General features: G+C 36.6%; 1 protein-coding gene across 2 annotated transcripts in view; it reads left to right on the top strand.

The window, feature by feature from the left end:
- STXBP5 (syntaxin binding protein 5) overlaps window positions 1-26,035 on the top strand; it is a 204,918-nt gene that overhangs the window by 95,785 nt on the left and 83,098 nt on the right. For both annotated transcript variants that reach the window (XM_027850654.1, XM_027850655.1), the window contains exons 9-11: window positions 1,678-1,756; window positions 17,964-18,118; window positions 25,565-25,637. In XM_027850654.1, the coding sequence (XP_027706455.1) occupies window positions 1,678-1,756; window positions 17,964-18,118; window positions 25,565-25,637 (307 nt within the window). The remainder of the gene's footprint in view (window positions 1-1,677; window positions 1,757-17,963; window positions 18,119-25,564; window positions 25,638-26,035) is intronic.

The raw sequence follows: 26,035 nt of genomic DNA, 5'->3' as shown, positions 1-26,035 counted from the left end.
GGATAAATAAGAAGTCAATAAGAGGAAAGGCACTAAAGTTAAGGGATTTGGGAAATGCTTTTTTGTAGAAGGTGATCTTTTAGTTGGGACTTAAAGGAAGCCAGTGAAGGCAGTAGGTGGAGATGAGGAGGGAGAGCATTCCAAGCTTGAGGGACAGCCAGAAAAAATTCCTGAGGCTAAGATATGGAGTGTCTTGTTGATGGAGTGACAAAGAGGCCAGTGTCTGTGGATCTAAGAGTATGTGGCAGGGAGTAAGGTTTAAGAAGGTTGGAAAGGTAGAAGAGGGTTAGGTTGTGAAGAGCTTTGAACACCAAACAGAGAATTTATTATTTTTTCTTGAGGCATTTGGGAGCCCCTGAAATTTGTTGAGTTGTGGGGTGGGGTGTGACATGGTTGAACCTATGCTTTATTTAGGAAAATCGCTTTGGTGGCTGAATAGGAGATAGATTGGAGTGGGGATAGACTTGAGGCAGGCAAACCCATCAACAGGTTATTGCTATAGTCCAGGCATGAGGTGATGAGGTGATGGCTTTCACCAGGATGATGGCAATATCAGAAGAGAGAAGGAGAAATATTGAAATTGATAGGCCTTGGCAACAGATTGCATATGGTGAATGATAGTGAGGAATCCAGAATGACTCCCAAGGTTTTGAGCCCAAGGGACTGGGAAAATAATAATATACTCAAAAGTAATAGGGATGTTTTGGGTGGAGTTAGGGGGAAAGATAATGAATTCAATTTTTTACACATTGAGTTTTCTACAGGACATCCAGTTTGAAATGTCTGAAAGGTAGTTAGAGACGTAAGACTGGCAATAAGTATAATAGTTATGGCAAGATCATGTCTCTTACAAGTTATTCCTTTCGTTTTCCCTCTCTTTGTGAGTATATATAAGGAGCATGTTAAAACTTATCAATTATAATAATAGTTGTGGTTATTTTTCCCTTTTCAGTAGTCAGTTAGGTTTATAGGATAGAAGGATACACAAGTGCTTATTTAGTACTATTTTAATTCTGAATTAGAAGTAGAAATTCATCTACAGTAAAAAGGATGAAATTTTCATCAAGTTAATAGTTCTTTTTATAAGGCTTGATGTATACTTTAATTTGATATAAGAGAAAACTTCCTAATAATGTGATCCATTGAAAAGTTGCATGAGCTAATTTAGAAAATAATAAACTTCTTCTCACTTAAGGGCTTTAAACCAAAAGCTCTGTGACTTCCAAACTGGAAATGCTGTAGAAGAGTCTTTTGCTAAGGTGTGGGTTGGATTAGATAGTTTATGATTTCTTTTCCAACTCTGATTCTCTCATTTCATAAGCCAAGTAGAAACATTTATGCTAAAAGTTTTTTTGTCAAAGTCCAGATGCTCATAAATGTGTTGAAGCTATTTTGTCAAACTGAAAATCTGCTCTGCTCATCTTCTGTACTTAAGAAATTGAGATCTGACAACGCCCCCCACCCCCACCCCCTTTCTGGAAATACGTTGATAAATGAAAGTTACTAACATATTTATTTTTCAGTACTAGTTCCTTAAGCACAGATTGTATGTCTCTCTGTTCTCCCCTCTAAAATAATTTTAAAATGTATTCAGTTACATTTTATCACATTTCACTTTCATTTTAAAAACTATCATGTAGAATACTTTAGAATTTAATACAAGGCAATATCTTTTAGGAAAGCAATTAAAGGATGGGAAAAAACCAGAACCATGCAAACCTATCCTCAAGGTGGAATTCAAAACGACTAGATCTGGGTAAGGTTTTGCTTCATTGCCAGCATTCATTGTCTATGATTATTCAACATGAAATACTTTTTATTTGTTTGTTTTAAACAACTATTCCACATCCATCTAGCCTATTGTATCATTTCTGTGTTCTCTTGGTTTGAAAAATTATGGTGAGCATTATAGTCATCAATAATCGAAACATACTAACATGCTACGTTATAATTTTGATAATTGTTTTACTATATTTCTTGAAATGTTTCAAAATTTTCTCTGGCTAACCTTTTTTATTTTGTAAATCAGCTTTAAACACCAATATCTGTTTATTTGCTAGTGAATATTTGAAGAAAACCATAGAAGAAAGTTAGAAATTAAATCTTGTTGATAATCCCTTACTAATTTTATTTTATTACAAAACATGTATTTTTATTAATTTTAATTTATCTTTATTATTTTAAAACTAACAAAAGAAAATCTGAAAGCTGCAAAAATTGGTACAATTTAACACCTGTGTAAATTCTTAAAAATGGTGTTGGAAGTCATGTATTCAAGTCAGCAATATTTATTAAGCACCTACTATGTACCAGACACTGTGCTAAGCACTGGGGATATAAAGAAAGGCAGAGAAAACTGTCCCGGTGGTGTTGACATTAATAATAAAGAGGTTACCATTTTGAATTTTGTTTTTATTTAGACCCTTGGGCTCCCAATACCCTAAGGTAAAGACTCACAATAAGAGGAAATGAGAGATTGAGTGTTTGTTACCATGATTGCTAGCCATTCTTCTCTATTTCAAAAGTATACCTCTCTTTAATTCAACCCTATTCTCTTGTGATTCAAGTCAGTTAAAGAAGCCAAAGAACCTGAAATCATTATTGCTGTTCTGTGCAAATTTAGTATCTTCAATTTTGTATTCTTTTTTTTATTAATTTTTTTATTTCAGTTTTGGATTCTTGAAATATTGTGGGGAACAGATGACATTGAACCCAAAGAATCCAATTTTTTATGGTCTCGAAGCACTGTTTTGGTCAGGGTGATGCTTATAATTTCAAAGTTATGTGAAGTAGTCTAGAAATATTCATTGTTCCCAGTAAAATATATAATATAACATGGGGAGATATTCAGAAGATGTGAAATTTTTAATTGCTGTTAACGGGTTGAGCAGAGTTAAAATTGTGGCCATTTGTTGAATGAGCTCCAGGAAGCCACCTGATAAATGTCCTTGTAAGGCAAAGCTTTGCTCTCCACGTTTGCTGTAAAAATGGTGGAAATGGGAGAAACAGTATAAAAGAGTTCGACCTAGTCAGAATAAAGTTTTTTTTAGTGAGTTGATTGCATTTGAAATTCCATAAGATGATTTTATTTTAATTAATTCAGCAACTAATGTATACCTAAAAGGGTAATTACTTAGAAAAGACATTTCCCTCTCATACTCTATTCCTTCTTTCCTTCCTATGTAGTACTTGAATTTACAGATTTGTGGTTCCTTCAGAGATAGTAACAATTGTACCAGATAGCAGCAATAATTTTTCCTTCCCTAAAACTATGTATGGCAAAAATCTCTGCCTTTTTGACTGGTAGGTAGAGATATTACTGGGCAAGAGTAGTGGTCCTACCCTCCTAGACAGTCTTTTCCATTTACCTCTTTAACTTAAGACAGCATAGTGCTTATCCTTGCCATGTACTTTTATTTATTTCCTCACTCCAGTTCTTTTCTTAATCTTCTTCCTGAGATAGACAGGAGCTTTGCTTCCTGTAGAGGTCAAGACTTATTAGAGCTCTTCAGACGTTTCTATGGCTTTCTCAAACCACAACTTCATAGATAAGTCCTTCAGTTTCTCTTTTGAATCAGAAGATCCTTTGTAGTAAAACAGAAACCTTAGAAGAAATCTAGTCCAAATTCCTGCCCAATGAATAAATATCTTCTAAAACTTTGAGCATCTGCTTGAAAACCTCTAATGATGAGGAATTAATTCACAAGCCAGCCCATTCCATTATCAGACAGCTCTAATTTGGTTTGGCATTATCCCTCTAGCCTGGGGTAAGCTAGACAGTTCTCACTCACTTATTCTGTCTTTTTTCTGTTTAGTAATTAGTACTATCCATTATAGATCTCCACATCCTGCATACAGTTGATTCCTGGGACTCCTGGGGCAAATGTCCAAAGCTGCAAATTTTCAGATGTTTGGTCCCATGCTGAACCTTATTTAGGAGGTCCATCCATTGCTGCTTAGCATACTGTTCATAACATTGTGACAGGATTTGGTTGATTCCAGTTTGTAGGCAACTGGTTTTAGCAGCAGAGAACTGCTTGCTGACTTGATCAAGCTTCTTGAGGCATGTATATAGCTATATATTTAGGAGAACATTGTTAATCATACAAAAGTTTGCTTGGCTCCAACCGTAACCTAATATATAGCATACACTTTGTTGTGATGAGATTTCTCTACTCTGGAAGTCTAAAGACTGATCTTGCTATATTTAAATGCATAATCATCTTCATTACATTTTAATGAGCATCCCTAGGAGCTGGAGAATATTTTTTTCACTTTTAGTTGGAAATACCAGCAACTTTCTTATTAACAAATTATTACTTATTTTAAAAACTGAATGTTTATTTTTGAAGTAGCTTTATTTTTCCATGCAATTTCTATTTTTTTAAAAATGTTTTTAGATTTGGGAAATTCATGTCGGCAGATTTTTCAAGATCTCAGAGAATTTGAAGAGTTAGAACATTTATTAGATCATAAGATGATAGAGTATTTCACATTCACATACATACCACATGTTTCACATAAGCATATATCACATACACATCTATCAACAGGCATGTGGCTACTTATTTTACTTTGCTGTACAGTGAGACCCAGGACATTTGGTCAAAGCTCACAGAGAAAAGGACATGACTTTTATCAAGCTACTAGTTGGGAATGGACAGTATTATAGTAATATAATGAAGTCACAGGTCTGTACCAAAAGGGGAGAGGAGAACACTTTCTGGTCCAAACAAATTAGAAGCCAGTCTTCTTTAAGAAACACTACACTTAAAAATAGACAGAAGTACCTATATGTTGTTAAAAGGTCACTTTACCCAGAAACTTTGGGTCAAGTTAGTAAGCATAAAACTAATAGTTATTAATTTGTCTTCTACCTCAGTTTTCAGGTGCAACCAAACTCGGGACTTAATATATATTTGTACCTAAGCTGATATCTTCTTTCTATCTAAACTAGGGCATTTTCACCCAGTCTTCCCTCCTACCTCTGCAGACCCTCTCAGGAAAACCCATCCTTTATGTTCTTTTTTTTGGGGGGGGGGGGTTAGGCAATGGGGTTAAGTGACTTGCCCAAGGTCACACAGCTAGTAAGTGTTACGTGTCTAAGGCCAGATTTGAACTCAGGTCCTCCTGAATCCAGGGCCAATGCTCTATCCACTGCACCACCTAGCTGACCCTTTTTTATGTTCTTAATATTTTGAAGGCCATTTTTAAATATTTTGGTTGATGTAAGGACATCAGACTGAGAAACCAGAATTTTATGTCAAAGCAGATACTTATTGAATGCCCACTATGTAAAAAGAAAGGACACATATTTGTCTTTGATACTACTTCATTAGAAATTCTTTTTTGAATGATTGTCTGCCTCTATCTCATTGTAGTAGAGATTGGACAACCATTACTGCTATGGAAGACAAGACTTCCTTTCAGGCAGAACTTCAAGGGCAACATTCTTTAGTTATTACAACTCTGACCTTGCCTTCTACAAGGACTAAAATTTTGGTCTTTTTATCTAATAACTTTATTCCCTATTTCTTTAACAGTTGAGCTTTTCAGTGGCCTACTACCATTGCCATTTGGTGTGACTATAACTGTTTTGTTTTGTTTTTTAAGCTAGGCATTACTTATAATTTGGTTCTTCAAAGATTTGTAGGTTTACCAGACACCAACATCTCCACTTTGGAGGTTCAGGGTAGTTCCACTTTCTTTTGATAGCTTTGTACCCTATTCTGTACTACCAAAAACTGGAGGAGACATCTCCATTCAGATAGATACATCTGAGAAGTGCTTCTGACAGTCAGCTTGGTGAAGTCGCCTGATGTGATCTCAAAGCCTTTATTCATGTCAATTCCTGGGGGAAAAACTGCTGATACCATTTGGTGTGGCTATATGTCATCAGTGAACCAAGCGTACTATCTAAGTAGTCCTTGTTTATAACAGCTTATATAGCAACAAGCCATGTGCCACTTACCTATAGTCATTACTCACTATGGCTTCCATCAATTCAGAGGAAAAATAATAGCCAAGTCATTTTTTTAACTTATATGCTTATTCCCATATTAGATAGCTTTAAGTATGTTCCTTTTAGATAAAACTATGTGGTGTGCTTTTTTTCTTCTAAGTTTTTTGAAAACCAGTTTTGTTAGATTGTCAGACTCTGGTTTTTACTCTTTTTCATTGTCAAATGTTAGGAAATAGAACACTTTGTCCATATTTTGTTTGTATTTATTTCATAAATTAAAAAATTGTCCCCATCATTTAAAAACTTTGGATTCTAGGATTGACCTATGAGATTAATAACTTTTTTCATATTTTTATGAAGGTTTTTAAATGTACTTATTTTCACTGATATTTTAGATTGAGTTACAAATGCATTACTAAAATACTAACAAGATACTTAAATGAAAATCCATTAAGGCCCTTTAGATTATTTGTAATTATATTTAACAAGTAATAATTATTGTACTGTGATATTCATAGCTCCCTAACAGTTTGAGGTAACCATTGTTTTAAAGCTTATAAAAGTAATCCTTTTTTAATGTTAGCTAATATACTTCTGTATCTTTCTTAAAACATTAAAATCATTTATAAGCTTAGATAAACATTATTTTAGATTGATAATTGTTAGTGTTTTCTCCCTTTATTAGCCTTATTATTAAACAAATTTGAATTTTATTAAAAACAAAATTTCATATAATGTTAAACTGAAGCCCAGAATTTTCTCATTGTAAAAATGTTTCTAGTATACATTATTTTACACTTATATTTGTACTTTCTGAATTAGCCAGAATATAGTTCTGAATAAGAAGTCATATATACATTCCCCCCACCCCCAAGAAATAACCTCCAGATGATGTTCATGGTCTGAGACATTTTTGCCTAAAACATTATAATCATAGCTTAATTATGTGCCTTAATCCTCCTAAGATGAACAATTTAATAATTCTTAAAGCAAATATGTTATTGTGAAATATAAAGAATAACAAAGTGAGTGGTGATCTCGTTTTTCAACAGTATCTACAAAGAAACATATAGTATGTTTCTTAAAAATTATTTTACCTGTAAATATTGGAATAGAACATAGTTATATAAAACATAAAAAATTCACAGTGTAATCTCCCTAAATATTACTTTGAACAGAGATTTCATCTACTAAGATATCTTTAAATTATCTCCTATTGTGCCAATACTTTAAAAAAAAGTCTTTCATCTGTAATTGGTGTTATTGACAGACATCTTGAAGCATCACTTTTATTACTGATGTGCTGCCATCTCGAAAGTCATTGCATATTAATTTTTCCAAAACTTATGATTGTTAAACTTTTTGGAATAATTTTGCTACTGTGTCCTAAAAGTGGGCAGTTAGGTTCTAGGCCTAAAGTCAGGAAGATTCATCCTCCTGAGTTCAGATCTGGCCTCAGACAGCTGTGTGAACCTGGGCAAGTCGCTTAACCCTCTTTACCTCATTTTCCTCATCCATAAATGAGCTGGAGAAGGAAATGGCAAACCCCACTCCAAGAAAACCCCAAATGGGGTCACAAAGACTCGAGGCATGGCCAAAACAACTAAACATCACATATCTAGCAACTACAGATAGAATTTTATTCTTGTCCTCTATGGTTAGTATAGCAGGACATTTTCATACTGAAATACTGAAGTGGATCTGTGACTCAATTTGAACTGTCTTTCCAGTGATGCGGATTGTAATCCATCCATGCCTGCCCATTCTTTGTGACTCTTGTCCATGCCTTGCCAGAAGTTCACCACCAGGGTCCCTTGCATCATATTAGTGGCCTTCCTTGCTTTATTCTAAGGGTACCAATCTGCCAGTAAGGATTTCTACCTGTCATTTCTCACCCTAACAAACATTGGACCAATCTATCTTCTCATCATAAAATTCTCTGATGACATTATTTATTCCTGTATTTCTTTAAAATGTCTCATTAAATGACAACCTGCTTGCTGGGACATCTCCAGTTGTCCTGATCTACATCTGGCCACTGGACCCAGATAGCTCTGGAGGAGAAAGTAAGGCTGGTGACTTTGCACAGCCCTCCCTCACTTAAATGCAATTCCCATGCAAGTCACGGCAACAACTTCCTCTTGTCATGGTCCTTTTCAAGAATGAAGGACAAACCACAACAGCCTATTCACAACAAGCATGTTCCTTTCCATTGCCCTCTGTGTAATAATAATTACTAGTTCTATGGATATTGCTATGTTCTATGTTACACTGTCCAGCAAAACTGGTAAAAGTTTAGTATTAAAAAGATAGGGCTTTGTTTTCATAGCAATTTTAAGGTCATTATTGAAGCTTTGCATTATCCTAAAGGCAATCCAGCCCATTTTCTTCATTGTGGTCAACTCTAGACCCTAATTATTGTCTTCTGTGCTGTCTAAATAAGGTTCACATATTGATTAACAAACTCTGTAGGTTGTCCAGCCAAATCCATGTTAACATCTGGGCAATAGACATTCTCCATCTAATTGGTATTTTCTTTGTAGATGGTCAGATCAAATTCTTTTGAGTGATTACTGATCTTATCTAGGAGACACTGAAGCATTTGGAGCTTGATGCCATCAGCACAGTGTTATTTCTAAGTAGGTCATCTGGAAAACTCAACATTCATGGGAAATCAGATTTCTGTTCTATTTGGACTCTGTAATGGATCTTCTCCATCATAATGCATAACACTTTTAGTGAATATCAGTCTGTTTTATTCTTCACTTGATATTTGTTTTTGGACGGTTGTTGAAAAGGATTATTTCTATTGTTATATTTTTCCAGGGAATCTTGAATGATTTTAATATATGAATAAGAGACACCTTTTTTTTTTTTTTTTGGCTAGGTCACACAGCTAGTAAGTGTTATGTGTCAGAGGCCAGATTTCAACTCAGGTCCTCCTGAATCCAGGACCGGTCTTCTATCCACTGTGCCGCTTAGCTGCCCCAAGAGATACCTTTTTGAAAAGAGAACCTGTAAAGCAGCATTTTGTTCTACCAAATCAAATGCTTTTTCATAATCAATAATTAGTGGGATATTATATTCTTTATATGTTTTTGTCAGTTGTGAAATGGTAAAGATGTATGATCCATTGTTGAATATCATTTGTGAAAACCTTGTTTCATACTTCTATTCTCATCAAGCATTCCCTTGATTTATGTACAAATGACTCTTATAAAGGTTTTGTATAAATAACATAGTTTTATAGGTCAGTAGTTATTGATGTTTTCTTGTTCACTTTTTTGGTGTTGATGAGTTCAAAATTTTTTTCTATGCCTTTAACACATTTTTCTCCTTCAGGTACTTTGAGTATCTGTTTGTTTGTTTATTTATTTGTTTTTAATTCCCTTTCACTTGTCTCTTTCAGCACTGGTCTCCTTTATATATACTTGGTCCAATTAGGCTGACTTTTCCATTTTGTTTTCTTTTTTTTTTTTTTTTGGCACTTGGGTTTAAGTGACTTGCCCAAGGTCAAACAGCTAATAAGTGTCAAGTGTTTGGTCTGAGGCCAGATTTGAACTCAGGTCCTCCTGATTTCAGGGTCGGTGCTGTATCCAACGCGCCAGCTAGCTGCCCCTCATTTTGTTTTCTTTAGAGCCATTTTTATCTTAATTATAATTCACCTCAGGCTTTAAATTAGAATTTGAGTGTGGTGCTACTACTGTCTTTAATGGAGAAAGCTTTTTTTATTATTTCTTGAGTTTTAGGGGTTAAGGGGTGCTGGGACCCTAGAATCACAGTACCCAACCCTTCTTTCAGCCAAAGACAAGGTTTATTAGAACATCTGTCATATTGGGCAGTCTCTTAAGGAGTCTGAACATTAGTGAGCTATTGGCTAGATTATAAGAATCTGAGCAGTGGCTAGAGTTTAAGAATCTGAGTACCTTAATGGAGACAAGATGGACCTTATATACAGAAAGACTATGGGAGGGATCTAGGAGTGGCCAAGTAGTCTATGAGGTAATAGAATTCCAGGGACCTGGACCACATGAGAAAACATTTTAAATTTTATGTGTGTGTGTGTGTATGTGTGTATATATATATGTATGTATGTATGTATATACATACATACATACATATATATATACATATGGGATGACTTTGTTTCATTGGATATCTTGTACTTTTTTCAAACAAAACCCATGTGGCCTCTTGTCCTTCTTCAGTAGCAGTGCCAGAGAAGAAGAGTAGCAGGAGTCATATTAGAGTTTATTGATACTCTAAGTGTGACATCCTTGTGTAGTGACTCATTGTGGATATATTTCTGGAGGAACTAAATCATTTCAACCTTGGCATCCTTCCTTTAGACTAAAGAAAAGAAGGAACTTGCAGCTTATCTAGCTGCAAGATGGCAAACAGATACTCTTTGGACAGACAAAGAAAGGAATAGGTAAAATGGGTTTTATGGAAAAACCAAAAGTAACAGGAAATATTCTCTAATGGATTATTATATTATCATACATAACAGTTCTGATGATAAGTTTTTGCAAAAAGAATCCACCTTAAAATATATGTCACTTATGAAGCAAGATTGATTGCTGAGGAACAAAGAAATAGAGAAGTTCTGCATAGATTATTTGTTGATACTTTGTAATTTAAATCAATGTGCACTCTGATACTTGAGGAGGTGTGTACAGGAAAGCATGGTTCAGGGAAAGAAGAATGACAGAGCTTCAAGACAATAGAGTATACAATTTCCTTGCCTTTTTGCTTCCAGTCCTGCAACAGCACCCTCCATCCCCTACCATTCACCCTGCTGATTGTTGAGAACTTACTGCATCTCGCCAGCCCTAGACACTTAACCATGCTATTTTCCTAGGATACTAATCCATCATCCCTCCACACTCCATCTCCTTTTTTCCATCTCCACTCTCAGAAAAGAGAAAATGCTAACTAGTATTGGTAGAGGTAGTTTCCTCATTTAGGAGTTCCTTCTGCCAGTGACATCACAGGTTCAGTCCTATCTCTGGTTAAATTGCTAAATTCTTCCAGCCTTACTTGTTCCAAATTGCACCCCTTCTTCCACTCCACCCAATCCCCCCAAAAAAACAAATCCATCCTTTTATCTTACTTCTCCTACCTTTGAATTTTATTCAAAATAGTATCATAAGCTTTGGACACCAACCAGGCTCTCCTGTGATCAAATAACTAATATCTCTGACAAAGAAAACTATTCTGGGTTGATTAGAAAACTTGCTTACATGTAGAATTCTCTTGCTATCTGTCCATAAATACTTTTTTTTTGTCAAAATGTGATGTAAATCCTAATTTATCTATTGGTCTATTGGTTTTATTTGCATTTCTCTCCTGTCATGGTGAGATAATCAGAGTATCTGACTGGTTATAAAGTCTGTAATTCCTTTCAATGGCAGATTTAAATACAGTAAATTATTTTTGATGAAATAAAAGTTGAAAACCCTAGAAAGGTTTGAGGCCTTGATTATATTACAGATTGTAGTTCTGTTGACGTTTGGCCTAATTGAAAGAAGGTGAATCATTTTTTAAAAAATTGATAGTTTCAGTTTGATTCAACAGACATTTGTTAAGGATTTACTATATGCAAGGCACTGATTTGAACTTTTAAAATTTGAATTTGATCTTTGATATTTGGGTGGATCTGCAATCTAATTGATGAGAATGCGTGAGCAGTGGTTCATATTGCAGTCCATCCATGCCTCCTAATTCTGAATGATTATTTTCTTTGTCTAATATCTCCCACATATGCTTTCCCCTTGATTTCATGACATTGCGTGGGTCTTCCTAGGTTACAAGTTCAACCATATCACCTTTGTATTCAGTCAATTCCAGTGATTCCCACTTGCTCCAGGATTAAATAAAAAATCCTTTGGTATATAAAGTCATCTATAACCTGGCTCCTCTCATACATTTCTAGTCTAATTGCTCTTTATAGCTCTCCACGTACACTTTGATTCAGTGACACTGGCCTACTTGTTCCTCATACATGACTTTCCATGTTGAGAGTTCTGACTCTGAATGTTTTCCTTGCTGTCCTGCATGCCTGAAATTCCTGCCTCTTCTTTGCTTCTGAGCTCTTTGGCTTCCTTCAGTTTTAGCTTAAGTTCTACCTTCTTCAAGAAGCCTTTTCCAATCTCCCTTCATGCTAGTACTTTATCTTTGTTTATTATCTCCAATTTATCCTGTATATATTTTGTTTGTACATAATTGTTTTTATGTTGTCTTCTGCATTAAACTGAACTTCTTGAGAGTAAGGACTTTTATCTTTTTTTTTTCTTTTTTGTATCCCCAGGGCTTACATAGTGCCTGGTACATGGTTGGCAGTTAATAATGAATGCTAGTTGACTGACCAGTACCGTTTGAGAACATAGAGTATTGAGTTATCTCTTTCTTATTTTCTTCCCATATGCCTATCTGATGATAACCTTTATGTTGCTTTATCATAATTCCTTGTTGTAGCTGATTCACGCTTATTATATATCACTTTCTTGACCTTTGGGTGAACTGCAGCTTTAATTCTTCAGAGCCTTTATTATCTAATAACATCATCACTGGAAGAATATTGAAGTTAGAAAGATGGGGTTCAGTTTTAGGCAAAAGCTTAGAGTAAAAAAACAGAACTCTGTGGTTTTTCACAGGCAATCCAGCCATTGCTTCTACTTCTTTTCAATTCTTGACCCAGTTCATTATCCATCTGCAGTGGCCGTCCATATGGATCAACTCTTATGATTTGTTTATCTTCCTAAGTGTAGTGTGAATTGTAGGCATTCTTAATGCACTTGGATTTTCCTGTGAGGATAGTTAGGTTAAACACTGTTGAGTCCTTGTGAATATTATTTAGGAGACCCTACATTATCCTAGAAGTTATTACAATGAATGAAAGGTCATCTGTAAACAAGAGCTTATTGGAAGGCATCATCAATTCTACAGGGATGTTCAATTTGGACTCTGCATTGGATTTCCTCTTTGACAGTTTCAAATACCTTTTATGAGTATGTCTGAGAGGAAAAGAAAACCAAACAAACAAATCTCAGTTATATTTAGTGTCAGATCTAATGGTATAAAAAGCTTGTTAAATACATCATGTAGTTACAAGGAGAGTGGTCTCCTAGACCAACATCATTGGTAGTTAAAGAGATAACTGAGTAACAGATGTGTTCTGGTAGCTTTTATATGTTCTTAAGCATAGTCCAAGGAGTTATTTGAAAGAATCCAGGCCGAGAAGGCCTGGGCCTAAAGTTGTATATTGGCTGTGTGAATGCACTTAAGGAAACCTATGCAAGAAATGTTGTGGAGATACAAATTACCAGATTTAAAGGCTTAGCATTTAGCCAGTGGAGCTTAATATGATCTTGTAAGGTCTTAATTTTTAGTTTAACTTCAGTTTTTCTTATTTTTGCTTCTACATTTACTTTTTCTGTTATGTCTTCATTGATAATTATAATAAGAGGGTTAATTCTTTGTTATTTTCAAGAAATATTTCAAGATTTCTTGATTTTGTCATGCATGGGAAACAGCTTGTTGAAAGAGAGCGTTTAAAATGATAATAGTTGCTCTACTGAATCAAATGCTGTTTTTTAAATAGTCAACAAACAATAAGCTTATATTCTGAACACTTTTTAGTCAGTTACTAAAAAGATATAGTCTGCTTTGAACACTCACAGTGTGTATATAGATTTTTCTCACCAAAATTTTATAGAATTAGGAAAATAAGTATATGTAGATCAGTAATTTTTATCCTGAGTTGCCTTTTTTGTTACAGTGCTTTACTCATCCTCTAGTGCCCTCCTCTTTTTCATATGGTTTGAGAATCAGTCCCTAAGCACCTTCATAATTTTGTCACCTCTAGCATTGACATCCTCTGTATGTGCATGGTCTAGTATAGCTATTTTTCCTATCTTTGTATTCTTTAGTGCCGTTTCAACTTCTTTGTGAAACACATTGGAGACTCTGATGTTTAGAGCCCAAGTGTATTATCATTAATGGGGGGGAATAGTTTGATGTTGAAGTTTTGAGAGAGTTTTTCCATTCTTCATCTGTTTGTTCTCCTATTTCCATTTTCATTTCTATTTTCATCCTTAAATATCTTCAGGATAGATCTTGTTTAGTTGGACCTTTTACCAAGCTATGCTTCTACCTCTCAGTGCTATAGGAGGTACTATTGTTCATAATATTTGACCATTGGTGTCGGTAAAATTTGATAAATGCAGTTTTATTCTAAACTTTGCTTTTGGTTGTTACTTTCTCATTTGGAGAAATAGATCATGTTTATTAATGGAGTGTGTTCTTTTAGTTTCATTTGGTCTCCTCAACTGAATTTAAATTTTTTAGTCTTAAGAAATGGTGTTAGTTTGTGCTGATACATTTTTTAAAAAAAAATCCTACTCCCATTTTTGGACATCTTTAGTTTTTTAAAATAAGTCAGATTCAAGTTTCCTCAATTAAGCACCATATTTTCTTATTTTTAATCTGATTTGGTACTGATTTTGATCTTTGCTGTAATAAGTTAGTCTGACTAATCAGAAAACTAATGTAGAAATAACTTCCACAACACTAACAAGTTATTTTCTATTTTAAATGTAATCAATTTCTTTTAGATAGATAGATACATATTCCTATACATACATATATCTCTGTACATAGAGGAAATATCTCTTTTTATATCTGTATTTTTCTATTCATCTATCCTCAGCTTGTCCAATGCCTCCCAATGCTTCTTTTAAAGGAAATATTCATGATTAGACAATTGCTTATTGCCTATTTGAGGAATCTCTCCAATCCTTTACCAGCTATTTGGTTTCTTTTAGGCTCCTCAGTCTTGCAACAAACTTTCTTGGGTGCTGGTTTGAGTTCCATTCAAATATTGTCCAGGAACAGCATATGTAATTGGTAAAAATTGTGGTTTCCCTTCTTTTAGAATGCCTAGATCCAGGCTTCCCATCTGCAACCTTGCTAACTACCCAAGAAAATAAACTGTCTGGGCTGAAGAAGAGCTCTTCTTTTCCTTCTTCCATATTTGATAGAGGAATTATAAGTATTTTCTAAAAGGGCAATTCTGGTATTTCTGTGCTGAGCAAATTAAAAGACGTTTTTATCAGTTGCTTTTTAGGAGTACCTGTTTGTATCAGAACATGTCAGAAATGTCATCAGGGCCGAACAAGCGGGAACAGATTTTAAAACCAAGCATTCTAGAAAAGATTAGTCAAGTCATCAAAAGATTCCTGCCACTCAAAGCATAGTGCTGGTGTGTGATACTGACTGAAAGCATGGTGTATGATGCTAATGTGATACTGACTCCAACTTTTCCCCCAAATGGAAGAATTTAGGAAGTTGAGTCAGAAGCATTTTTTTAAAATAAGTTATTTTTTAGAAATTCCTTTTTAAGATTTTTGAGTCTCCTGTCCTGCAGCTCTGAGGTATCAGTTAGACATATGAAGTTATGCAAAACATTTTTATATTAACCATATTGTAAAAAAACAACAACAATACACAACACAAGAAAAAATGGAGTGAAAAAAGTATACTTCAGTCTCCCCTCAGAGTTCATCAGTTCTTTCTCTGGAGGTGGATAGAATCTTTCATCAGGGGTCCTTTGGAATTGATCATCATTACAGTTGTATTTACCGTACACAATATTCTCCTGGTTCTGCTTACTTCACTTTATATCAGTTTGTGTGAGTCTTCCCAGATTTTTCTGAAGTCTTCCTGCTCATCATTTCTAATAGCATAGTAGTATTCTATCACAATTGTATGCCACCACTTGTTCAGCCATTCCCCAATTAACGGGCATTCCCTCAATTTCCAATTCTTTGCCACCACAAAAAGAGCTGCTGCAAATATTTTTGTACAAATAGGTTCTTTTCTTTAGTTGTATCTCTATGGGATATAGACTTATTTGATCAATTGATCAGTTTTATAGCCCTTTGGGCATAGTTCCAAATTGTTCTCCAGAATGGTTGGACCAATTTACAACTCCACTAACAGTGCATTAGTGTACCTAATTTTTCATATCCTCTCTGGCATCTGTCATTTTCTTTTTCTCTTATTTTAACCAATCTGATAGGTTGAAGTAGTACCTCAGAGTTGTTTTAGTTTGCATTTCTCTAATCAGTAGTGATTTAGAGCATTTTTTCATGACTATTGATAGCTTTGATTTTGCTCAGAAGTATTTTTAAAACAACTATGTGGCACTGAAAGTTTTCTTTCTCTCTCTAAAGAATCAAAAATTTTTTGAGTAGATTGTGATTTCTCCACAGTGCTCCCTGGTATTCCTCCTAGCCCCGCCAGCTCAGGCATACATTTGTTGTTGCACAGTAAATATTATCCAGACATCCCCTTAGTTTCATGGAACCCAGGGAGCAAAGGGAAACCTTGTCTTGTATTCACCTGTGGAACACTAGTCATGTTATTCACCATAGGTTAGACTTATTGAATGTGTACAGTGAGCCTGTCTTCTTTGGAGAAGTTAAACCCTCATATTACATATATAATCAAGGTAAGGTAAACTTTAGTGATAAAAATAATTGTGGAACTCAAGACCATAGAGAAACTGATATGGAATCTTTATAAACTACAGGTCCAATAAAGCCTCCAAACAGTTGCTCCTCCTCCTTCAGAAGAGGGTCATTTCAGTTGGGGCTTGGATCCATAGTGGGAAGCTTCTGGGAGAGTTCTGGAAAAATATTACCTCAAAGCTATCATATGATGATAATAATAATGATTACTCCCCTGACTTTGGAGTATTTCATCTTCTAGATTGCTAGTACTTGATTTTTAAAATTAAAAAATAAAAACTTTTATTCTTATTTGTGCACACATAGCATAAACTACTTGTGAACAGGAACTTTGTGTTATTTATTTTTGAGATTCTACCTAGTATGAGGTACTAGGTATATTAAGTGCATACTATTTGACCAGTAATAAATTATTAGATCTAGCTGCTGAATGTGAAGGATAGAAATATGGCAGAACAAAAGAAACATGTTTTACTTACCTCTGTTCTTCAGTCAACAAATATTTATTGATCACCTATCATATGTACTAAATTCTTTTCGAGATATAAGAGAAGCTAAAAAATGGGGCTATACAATCTATTTTAATGAAACATGACTTAGATTCTTGGAACAAATTATAGGATATATAGGATAATATAACTCAGACTGATAAATTTAGTGATGTCAATTCTAAGAAGTTAAGAGAAGGGAAAGATTATTGAGAGTTTGGTGAGTCAGGCAAGCCTTCATGTAAAAGGTGTAACTTTGAACTATAAAGAGAGGGATATGGTTTACATAGGTAAAAAATGAGAGAGGAAGGCATTTTTAATATGGAAAATATCGTGAATAATGGCAATAAACTAGATATCAACATACTGTCTTGTCTGGAGTTAGAGATTCAAGTTCCAGAGTAATTGAAAAGTTTGATAGGTGTGATGTACCAGATAATTATGGGTTTTGAAAACTTCATTGGGGAATTTTAGACTTTATAAGGTATATAGTTAAGGAATAATAAACAGTGTGTTTTAGGAAAACTCATTGAGCCACATTACTTACGATTTAGAGAAGAACCTGGAATCAGAGACAACTGCTCTTGACCCAGTAATGAATTAATGGGGGTGTGACTGAGGTAGTAGTATTAGAATGAGAGGCATGACAAGGGAATGAACCTCAGCAACACTTAAGAGGATGGATTGCCAGGACTTTTTTTTTTTTTAAATTAAATATAGGAGGAGGAAAAAAATATGAATGATAAGAGAGGGCACAATGATAGCTCATACTAAAATATAAAGACCATTTGTCCTTATCATGGATAAGCTTTTAAAAACTTTTTTTGGTTGTGACAAATTTAATATAGATTTTTTCATAATAATAATAATAATAATTCATTAGTATATAGTTATTTTTGGTAATTTTATCAAATGATAGTAATGTATGAGAAACCCAGTCTACACATTTCATAACCACAAGTGTTTCTTTTTCATTTTCAGGGAGCCTTTTATCATTCTTTCAGGAGGTTTGTCCTATGATACTGTAGGAAGGAGACCTTGTTTAACAGTTATGCATGGGAAAAGCACAGCTGTTCTAGAAATGGACTATTCGATTGTTGATTTTCTTACACTTTGTGAAACACCATACCCAAATGGTAAGCTATATAATATTCCTTAATCTCTGTTTTGTGCAGATTTCTGATTTCATTGGCATAGAAACTCCCTTAATGAATGCAGATCACCAACTAGTTTGCCAATTACATATGGTCTTAGAGAGTTGCCTGGGGCACTGAGAGGTAAAGTGATTTGCCCAGGCTTAAATAGCCAGTATATGTCAGAGGCATGACTTGAATTCCAAAACTGTCTCTCTAGTCGCTGTGCCATACTGCCTGTACTGCATTTGCTGTCTTTTTTTGTTGTTCAGTTGTGTCTGACTTTTAGATCAGGGGTCTATGTTATAAGAACATTCCATTACTGTACTTTTTGATAACCTTTGTGGGGAAAGGATGTAGCTGTCACAATTTCTAATTTTTATTTCTTTCTCCAGTCCCTTTTCTTCCTGGTCTTTGTTTTCATTTGTGTGCTATGGAACCATTGCACTATTATTAATAAACTTCCCTCTATCCCAGGCCTTTTCTTTTCACATCCCTTCCATCTTCGTGCATTCATGAGAAATTGGCTGTCTCCAGAAAACACTGCATCTCTAGTCACCCTCTCCTGCTCTGGCTTCTCTCATGTCTATTGATGCACCAAGCCAAGTAGGAGTTGGCATGTTCTCTGTTCTCTAATGCCACTTCAAAATCCTCCCTCTTCCATTATGACTCAGAAACCTCTCCTTTTAAGTTTAATCCATCCACCTGTAGTATTCTTTCCTGTGATCCACCAATCATTGTCTCCTTTATTTTTTTTTTTTAACTTGGAAAGTTTTGTTAACATCATTATGGGACTAAAAGCACTTTTCTCATTTAGTGGTTAAAATTTGTATAAAGTTTCTCTTCTATACTTGGCTAACTATGGAAAACAATTTTCTAAATGAGGCTATTTCCACAACCCTTCAATGAATCAGAACATCTTATAATACTAAAGTGAAGAAAAAGCTTTATGTGTTAATAGAAATCAGGGTATCTCCTGGGTCCAATTATTTCCAGTGTGTCTGAATTTAAACATCCTGTCATAAAATATAGACTAAGGAAGAAAATGAATTCAAGGGTTAATCTGAGGATCATTTAGATTAGGCTAGTTTTAACAACTAATCAATATGTCTTAGGGCATGGGAGAGATCAGGATTATTGAGGTATTATTTTATCACTTCCAGTCACAGGAAAATCAGAACTGTAATACATTTAAGCTGAGATAGCTTCTATACCATATATATTGTTTTCCTGTATATGCTTATTTTTAATTCGTTCTCATAAGTCTCTTCATGGTTTCCTGAATTCTTCATATTTACCATTTCTTAACAGTGCACTAATGTTCCATTACTTTCTTGTTTCACAATTTGTTCAGATATTTCCAAATTGAAGGTTATATACTATATTTCCAGTTATTTGGAAGCACAAAAAAAATGGTATTTGGTATATGAAACCTACCTTTATTTGACTGCCTTGGTTTATGTGCTTAGTATTTGGATTTCTGGGTCAAAGGTACATTTTTGTCACTATTTAAGCATAATTCCTGAATAATTAAACCAGTTCTGCATCAACAGCATTGCTTTTTTGCTGTAAACCCTACATTTGCTGTTTTTGTCCTTTCTCATCTTTGCCAATTTTCTGAGGGTGAGGGCCCTTTTTTTTTTTTCAGCTACAGACAAGGTTTATTAAAGATTCTCCAGACTCTTAAGGAATCTGAGCATCTGTGAGCTATTGGCTAGATTGGAAGAATCTGAGCAGTGGCTAGATTATTAGAGTCTGAGCAGTAGCCAGATTATAAGAATCTGAGCACCTTAATGGAGACAGCTGGACCTTATATACAGAAAGATTGTGGGAGGAAATCTAGGAGTGGCCAAGTAGTCTGCGGGGCATGTGAGGTAATAGAATGCCAGGGACCTGGACCATGTGGCCAAGGCAGAATGGAGCCTAGCTAGGATTAAGGGTAGGAAGTGTCCAGGGGCCTTAGGGAGGTAAGACAGTGGAGGACTAGGCTAGGTTAAGGGTACCTGAGAATTGGGAGATTGGGCGAAGCCACAGTGAAAGGCCAGTTGATGGGATTATCGCCTCAGGCTAACGCCAGAGATCTGACCATGTGGGAAAGTCCAGGGTTTTTTCTTTTTTGGGGTCCAGATCCCATCCTCATCATTCCCCCCTCAAACAAATGGGACCCAAATTCTTTTGGGGTAAGGGGCAAAGGTCTCGGCTTCTGAAACTGCTTCCTGCTGGCAAGGGGCATAGAGCTGTCCCTGCCTCCTATTCAAGGGATCAGACTTCAGGTCCAGTGTGCTAGAAAATCCTGGACTCAGTTGGAGATTGGTAGCCTGAGCAGTCATCTGGAAGTTGATGGCTAGGACCCTGGAGGAGACAAACCTGGCAAGGAGGTTAACATCGGTTGGGGTGGCATGAGTAGCTCACCCAGAAATTCCCTGATCCCAAACAATTGACTTAGCTGTCTTCCACACTTCCAGGGGAATGTGGGGAGGTCTGGTGCACAGAGGGAAAAGGGAGATGGGAGGCTTAACTAGAGAAGATTGGCTCCCCAACTTCCCCATCAGGTCACTTCCCAACAAAGAGGCAGGGCAAGAGGAGAGCATAAGGAAGGAGTATTCAAACAACAGATCCTCAAATAGACAGAGGAGGAAGTATGTCTGGAGACATCCCTTAGCCCTTCAATGCCCATGACCAGATTAGTCAAGGTGTGGGTAGGGCCAGAGTAATTGGTTAAAACAGAGAACATAGCCATGATAAAATGGGTAACCTTACCTTTGGCCTTGATTTTTGCCCAGGGCTTGGTGGGAGATGGAAAAGTGGGAGTGCTGCCAAGCCCCAGGCTCCCCTGTCATTCCCAGTCTTGAGAAGAGTGGAGGATGGAATACTAAGGGGCGACTCCACCACTTTTACAACCTCGGGACAATCCTTACTCCTGTGTACCTCCTGGTCACATCTTGGGCACGGTCCCAGAGGCGTTGGTCCCGGGGCTACCTCTGGCAGGGGTGCCCTGGAGGGGCATTCCTTGAACCAGTGGGCCTCCTAATGGCATCAAAAACAGGTTTCCCCACTGCCAGACTTGCCAGGAGCACCCTTGGGTCTTTTCCTGTCCATGGCAGCAGCCAAGAATCGATCATGTTCTCTGTCTCTAGCACTTTCCTTTCTTTTTCTTTCCTCTGCTGCCACTAAGTCTCTGTTGTTAAAAACTCCAAAAGCTATCTCCAGTAATTGGACCTGAGGTGTTTGGGGTCCCATTGCCAATTTCTGCAGTTTCCTCCTAATATCTAGGGCAGATCAATTAATGAAATACATGCTAAGGATTGCTGTCCCTTCTATAGAGTTGGGATCTAAATTTGCATACTTTTTAATAGCTTCTACTAGCCTGTCTTGGAAAAGGGCAGGGTTTTCCTTTTCTCCTTGAGTAATTTCCTTAATTTTTTGAAAATTTACTTGCTTTCGAAATTCAGTTCTTAGGCCTTCTAACTGGGAAATTACCATATAGTCTCTCTTTCCCCTGTCCTCACTCTTCTGATAATCCCATGCTGGGTCAGTAGTGGGAACAGCATCTGTTCCTGAGAGGTCTTTTGTGGGGTCATTGCTAGCCAAATGGTCCCCAGATTTTTTGGGCTTGTTCTCAGATTCTCCTCTTCTCCTCAGTGATACAACAGGTGCAAATCACCCCACGAAAGCTCGAATTATAGGGACATGTCCCTAAAGCCCTCAGTAAACTTAGTGAGAACTTCTGAGTATCTCCCCAGTTTCTTTTTAACCTGAATGAGGTCTGAAATGGAAAATGGATTATGCACCCTAATTGTCCCTTTAGGGGAGGCAGGAACTAACTTCCCTTATGGGAAAAAGCCCTGAAAGCACTGTGGGAACAGGGGCTGGGGAGGAAGGGAGATAGGAAGTCCCATTTCTTGTGAGCAGGGGACTGGGGAATGCCAGCTGGCTAGGGGAAAAATCAACTGCAGTGGAGGAGGGAGAGGAGAGATACCACCTAGACGAGGGCAGAGGCCAAGATCTGGATGGTCCTTGCCTCAGGGTGAAGGGTGTGGGAGGAGGTGCCAAAGGCAAGGCCCTTGTCTTGAGTAGGGGTCCCCTCCAGAGCACGGGCCTGGGGAAAAAATGCAGGGTGGGAGATATGGAATGAAAGGGGGTGGGCTGAAGGAAAAAGGAAGGAAAACCAAGGGAAAGAGGGGGTGGGCAAGGAGGGAGGAGCATGGGAAACGGGGGGGGGGCAAGGGGAAAAATAGGGAGGGGTGAACCCTGCCCGCTGCCCCAGTAATCAGCCCTGTCCATGGCCCAGGAGTCGCACCTGCCAGCTGTTCCCCGATACCTGCTGCTATTACCTTTATACCATAGGTCTGGCAGTGCAGTGCTGATGTTGACCCCTGAGGCTGTGGGGGATGGATGGAGGGGCACAAACCACAGGAAGGAACAGCCCCATCCCATGGGTCTGGCAGTGCAGTGCTGATGTTGACCCCTGAGGCTGTGGGGGATGGATGGAGGGGCACAAACCACAAGAAGGAACAGCCCCATCCCATGGGATGAAAGTCAGAAGGGCCAGGACAGACTGCCACAGAGGAAGGGCACCTTGGCACATATGGGAAAATGGGGAGGTGGTGCTAACGGAGGCTGGGAAAAGGGAGGTGCTATAGCCCCGGGGGCTATAAAAAGAGGGTTATCTAAAAAGTCTACTTTTTCCCCATTCCCCATTTGTGGGTTGACTCTCGCTATGAGCATTCTACAATCTTTTCTGAGAATGGAGTCATGAGAAAGTTCAACAAAAGTCACCATATAGGGAATCTCCACCCATTTTTCCTTCTCTGTGACAATATTGTTCTAACTCTGATTGAGTATTTTGCTGTAATGTCCCCAAAATGTGCCATGCCTCATAATTTTCCAAGTGATACTGAGGCCAAATAGTGTTGCAAAAGAACACCAACTTTTCTTTTTAAGTTCTTTAGAGAAACTTCATTTTTCCAAATTTTGTAAAAGACAACCCAAAGGCGAATCTTCAGGAATTGAAAAGGATTGACTCTTTGCTGGTGGGAGCTGCAAGTCCCTCCCTCCTTAAAGGAGGATTTGAAAATAAGCCTTAGGGCAACAAACAAAAAAAACAAAAGCCCAAAAAAGTACTTGAAGTTTTCCCAATTCTCTAGAACCAAGAGAATTGAGAGGATTGGTCCTATGCTTCCAGATATGGATTCTGAAGGTGTGCCTAGGTCCATGGTCTTGAAAAGAACCACTGGACCGAGAGCCTGAGAGTGTGAGGCCAAGTGTGAGACAGCCTCGTAACTGTCTGCCCAAAAAGCATCTCCAAACCTTCCTAGGTGCTTGGAGAGTGACCCCAACTCCAAGTCAAGAAAAAAGGGGGAGGGAAGGTTTACATACCATCCAGTCTTGGCTGGAGAAGAGCTTGGGATTAGGCAGTTCTTCGCAGTTAGCAGGGAACCATATGATGATGCATCAGGTTTAGGGGTGCTGGAACCTTAAAATCACGACACATGGGTCCTGCCTGAAAGAATTAGACCCAAGCCTTCTTTCAGCCAAAGACAAGGTTTTTATAAAGATCCACCATATTAGCCAGGCTCTTAAGGAATCTGAGCACCTTTGAGCTTTTGGCTAGATTGTAAGAATCTGAGCCTTCACTTCTTTTTTCAAGAAATTTTCTAGTTGATTCAAGTCAACTTCAATTTCTTGTCTGCCTCAACTTCTACCCTTATATTTGAGGACTTCAAACACCATTACCTTCCTAGTGATCGGTTTCCTCAACACCTGTGACGTTCACTTTCGTTCCCTTTGAACCATCCCCAGGGTTGATCATACCTTAGATCTCACCATTCCATAAGTGTGTCACTTGTATGATTTTTGAATTGACATTTTCATCTCTGATCATTCATTTCTCCCTTCCTCTTAAATATATTTTGAATCCTTATGAGAAGCTTAAATTTTTCTACTCCTCTCTGTTTTTCCAGTCCCTCACTAGGTCTCACTTTCCTCTCGTAGTCTTGACTCTATAGTTAATAAATTCTTTAAAAATCTCTCCCTTCCCCCATCTCTCTCCCCCAGTTCTCCCCCCCTTCTCTGTTTATATGTGTGTGGTAATAGTCAACCCTTATCTCTTTTCAGATCCCACCTGGGTATTTCATCATCATCTCAGTCAACATGTCTAAAACAGAATTCATTATCTTTCCCTGCGTATTTGCTCCAAACTTTTCAGTTTCTTTTGAGATCATTACCATCTTCTCAGTTACTCTGGTTGAATCTACAAGGTGTTAGCCTTGACTCTTCCCTTAATTACCCTGCCCCTTTCAGCTACCACCTTAATTCAGATACTTAGCACTTTTTGCCTGCATTAGAATAGCATCCCAGGTGGTCTTCCTTTTTCCAGGTTCTTTCTCTCTCTTCAATCTGCCTTTCACATAGCTGCTAAAATAATTCATCCCAAAGCATAGTTCTGGCTGTATCATTCCACTGCTAAAAACAAACCTTTCATGTCTCCTCAGCAATCAGGTAAAATAAGGTCCTCAGTCTAACATTTAAAGGCCTCTGCAATATGGCTTTTTCCAAGCTTATCTTATTCCACTTACCTTCAAAAACTCAATTTTGTCACCAGATTGAACTACTTGTAGTTCTCAGGCTTATTATTCTATTAACCTTTTCATCTATACCTTCCAAAGTCTTTTTCTTCCTTTAAGGCTCGTGTCTAATACCACCTCCTCAGTAAAAGATTTCCTTGATCTGCCCAATCATTAGTACTATCACTCTTCTCAGCAATCTTGTATTATACATGCATATGTGTGTATGTATATGTGTGTATATATTTAATAAACATGTATACATAATTGCATATAAACATATGTTACAACCCTTATAGTGGATGAAATTCCTTGGCGAATTTTAAAAAAGTTTTATAAAAGTTTTGACTTATTTTCCTAATAAACCTCATTTATGTTACTATATTTTTGTTCAGTTTTGGTAAAAGCTTTCAAACACATAACTATTTGTATGCAGACATATTCACAAATGCCCATTGAAATACAGCCAGAGTTGTCTTTATCCCCCATTCAGCGTTTAATATATCTATCAATAACAAGCAAAAAAAACCCTTAATTTTTTTTTTGTGCTGTAAACACTTGTATAGCTATGATACTGAAATGGTGATAATTAAGTTTATAAATATTCTGATTTTCATTTAGATTTTCTTGATAATATATAGGCATGGGAATTTGAAATATTATGAAAGTCATTATATTAGCAAAATTTGCTTCATAACATATGAACCCTTAAGTCATCAGGGAGTCAGAATGTTAGATAAAATTTTTGGCAAAGTGAAACAAGTGAAACTAAAACTAAACTAACTAAAAAAAGTAAACTAAAATTGTCATCATGAAATTTCTAAATTCCATTCTATTTTCTCCTGTTTTCAAAAAAAAAATTTTTTTTGTTTTGATACTTCAGATTTTCAAGAACCGTATGCTGTGGTTGTACTTCTGGAAAAGGATTTAGTACTTATAGACCTTGCACAAAATGGGTAAGATTTGCAACTTTGAAGGTAGCAAAAGGATTCATTTGCAGTAGAATTCAGTATTGTAGTTCTATGACTGATTTCAACTGAGCAGTTTCTGAGTTATTTTCTTTGTTTGAGTTTAAAGAAATCCCCTTTCTCTGATGAAACTTTCTTCTTTCTAGTGAATAAAATTGTTATTTCCCAACTTTGTTTTATTACAAATTTCAGAGTCCTACCTTAAACAGTGTACAAGAAAATATCATAGCTGTTGCAGAACAAAAAAAAAATCAAATTATTAGAAGATTCATATAGACCTGTAATTATATATCCTTAAGTAATTTCTTAACATTACCTTAAAGTTCATTTTAATTAAATAATTGAGAAACCAAGTGGTACTTCTTTCACATTAGGTCTGTAAAAAG

The sequence above is a fragment of the Vombatus ursinus genome, unplaced genomic scaffold (genome assembly GCF_900497805.2).
Source record: "Vombatus ursinus unplaced genomic scaffold, bare-nosed wombat genome assembly UNPS02009132.1, whole genome shotgun sequence".
NCBI lineage: Eukaryota > Metazoa > Chordata > Mammalia > Diprotodontia > Vombatidae > Vombatus > Vombatus ursinus.
Note: the sequence above shows the minus strand (reverse complement) of the source record. Positions and strands in the feature narration are given on the sequence as shown.